The 2,308-nt window shown below is 53.2% G+C and overlaps 1 protein-coding gene across 1 annotated transcript; it reads left to right on the plus strand.

Annotated features, from left to right (window-relative positions):
- The first annotated feature begins 6 nt into the window (after nt 1–6).
- Nucleotides 7–2,216, plus strand: LOC104914482 (complement component receptor 1-like protein). The gene is made up of 4 exons (XM_010724171.2): nt 7–186; nt 270–455; nt 1,036–1,132; nt 2,015–2,216. The coding sequence occupies exons 1-4, from the start codon at nt 123–125 to the stop codon at nt 2,199–2,201; spliced, it is 534 nt and encodes a 177-aa protein (XP_010722473.1). The 5' UTR covers nt 7–122; the 3' UTR covers nt 2,202–2,216.
- The last annotated feature ends 92 nt before the right edge of the window (nt 2,217–2,308 follow it).

Consider the following 2,308-nt stretch of genomic DNA (forward strand, 5'->3'; position numbering starts at 1 on the left):
GCTGGCGTTGGTACAGCCTCCGCTCGCTCCGGAAAAGGTCGTGAGGAACTGAGCAGCGCCGAGCAGAGCCGTGCTGCTGGGCTGCTCGCAGCATCGCCGCAAAACCGTCGGAGCATCCAGGGATGGCCGTGGGAACGGCACTGCTGTGGCTCGGCTCTGCGCTGCTGGCGCTGCCCGGAGCGTGCGGTGAGTTGGACCCGGGGGGGAGCGGAGCCCACGCTGGGGAAACACCGCGAGAAGCGCTGCTGATCGCCTCCCCACGCCCGCAGGTGATTGCCCGGAACCGCCGAGGTTTGTTTTTGCGGAGCCCCCCGGTCTTACCAACGCTTCGTACCCCGTTGGGGAGGTGCTGAAGTACCGCTGCCGCCCGGGGTACACGAGAGATGTGAGCAAGTCCAACTACGTCACCTGCCTGCCCAACTCCACCTGGGCGTCAGACCCCGATTTCTGCATCGGTGAGTGCCTCCGTGTGGGTGGGGGGTCCCCAGAACCCCCAAGGTTTCACACAGCTGGGAGGGATACCCCGCAGGATCGCTGTTAATCCCTATTCTGGGCACTCAGAGTGCCCGAGCAGAGCTGCCCTTTGTGCTGAGGCATGTTAATCTCTTGGGCACAAACTCTGCCCTTACTCACTTCACCATCTGCTGATGCAATGCAAACGCTGAAATAGAATTCCAGAGAAGTAGGGTACAAAGGGGCAAAAGCAGCAAGATTCCTCATGCGCCATCCCAGCAGTAACACTGGGGTTTCCTTCTGCCCCTTCTGTGCTGCTTTGCTCCCCTACAGATTGTGATTTCACTTCTGTATGCGTTTCAAGCCTCAGTAATCATACAAACTTTTATTGTGCTGTTTGCCCTTGGCTGTGTTTAACCTTTCATTCCTCAAAAGTTAAAGTGATTTTGTGTTTCTCCCCTTTCTGGGGAGGAAGGCAGGAAAAGGAGCTCCTGCTCTTCAGTGACTCTGAACAGCAGTGTGATGCTGTGTGCCACTGACTGCAATAAAAAAACAACTAATGGTGAGCATTTGCCCTGCCAGGAAAGTCGTGTGAACTGCCAGAAATACCGAATGGTGACTTCCACTTCAGCACCAACCTCCAGTTTGGAGCTAGGATAAACTTCACCTGCAGGACTGGGTAAGGTTGCAGTGGGTCGAGGATGGAGGCAGTAGTGAGGGGACGGGATGCTTTTAATGCCTGGGGGCTGAGTCCCTGTCCCTGCAGGAGCTGCTATGAGCAGGCAGCTGCAGGACCCGGGCTCCTCCTGCTCCTGCTGTCAGGACAAGTGATGTTCTGGGTGTGAGAGTGAGCTCTTTGCAAATTTCTTGCAGCTCAGTGTCTCAGCTAAGGGCCCTTGGGATGGGCTTTGGTGCACTGGGGATGCAGGGAACGGGAGCAGTGATGGGGGTGTTGGTGACACTTCTGACCCCCCATTGCACAGCATGGGGCTGGGGAAGCTCTTGTGCACCCCCCTGCTGCCAGCATTACATCCAGTGCTGCCTTTCTTCAGAATCATAGGACAGCCTGGGTTGAAAAGGACCACAGTGCTCATCCAGTTCCAACCCCCTGCTGTGTGCAGGTCGCCAACCAGCAGCCCAGGCTGCCCAGAGCCACATCCAGCCTGGCCTTGAATGCCTCCAGGGATGGGGCATCCACAACCTCCCTGGGCAACCTGTTCCAGTGCCTCACCACCCTATGAGTGAAAAACTTCCTCCTAATATCCAACCTAAACCTCCCCTATCTCAGTTTAAAGCCATTCACCTTTGTCCTATCACTATCCACCCTCTTTAACAGCCGTTCCTCTTCCTGTTTATACTCTCCTTTCAAATACTGGAAGGCCACAGTGAGGTCTCCCCCAAAGCCTTTAGGTACTGAAAAGTTGTATTTTATGGGTTGGATGGCTGTTGTTTTCCCTAAGGCTCAGCTTCTCCAGCGAGCACCACTAGAAACTGCACAACTTTTGCATTTCACAAGCTTTTTGACATTTATTTTTAAGAGATTCAATCTTTTTGCTCTCAGGTACCGTTTAGTTGGGAATCCAACCGCACAATGCATTCTGAGTGGCAGTGATGTTACTTGGGATCATGTTCCATACTGTGAAAGTAAGTACATCTTAAGTGCTTTGGGTAGGTCCTCAAAGCTACTGCTGCACACCTCTCCTTCAGCCTCTCAGACTACAGCTGCTTTTCTGCTGCTGTGTCACTAAAAAAATACGTGTGGAATCTGAAGGAGTGTCAGCACTCAGGGCATTGGGTTGAGATGATTGCCTTAGGTCTGCTTTCTCATTTTTTCTTTGTTTTTTTTTTTTTTTTT

This window comes from Meleagris gallopavo, chromosome 28 (genome assembly GCF_000146605.3).
Source record: "Meleagris gallopavo isolate NT-WF06-2002-E0010 breed Aviagen turkey brand Nicholas breeding stock chromosome 28, Turkey_5.1, whole genome shotgun sequence".
Taxonomy (NCBI): Eukaryota; Metazoa; Chordata; class Aves; order Galliformes; family Phasianidae; genus Meleagris; species Meleagris gallopavo.

Bases quoted from the DNA above. Each gene is read 5' to 3' on its own strand.
- LOC104914482 (XM_010724171.2), top strand. From the start codon at position 123: ATGGCCGTGGGAACGGCACTGCTGTGGCTCGGCTCTGCGCTGCTGGCG. The intron at 456-1,035 runs GTGAGTGCCTCC...TTGCCCTGCCAG, and splicing joins AGACCCCGATTTCTGCATCG to GAAAGTCGTGTGAACTGCCA. The intron at 1,133-2,014 runs GTAAGGTTGCAG...TTTTGCTCTCAG, and splicing joins AACTTCACCTGCAGGACTGG to GTACCGTTTAGTTGGGAATC.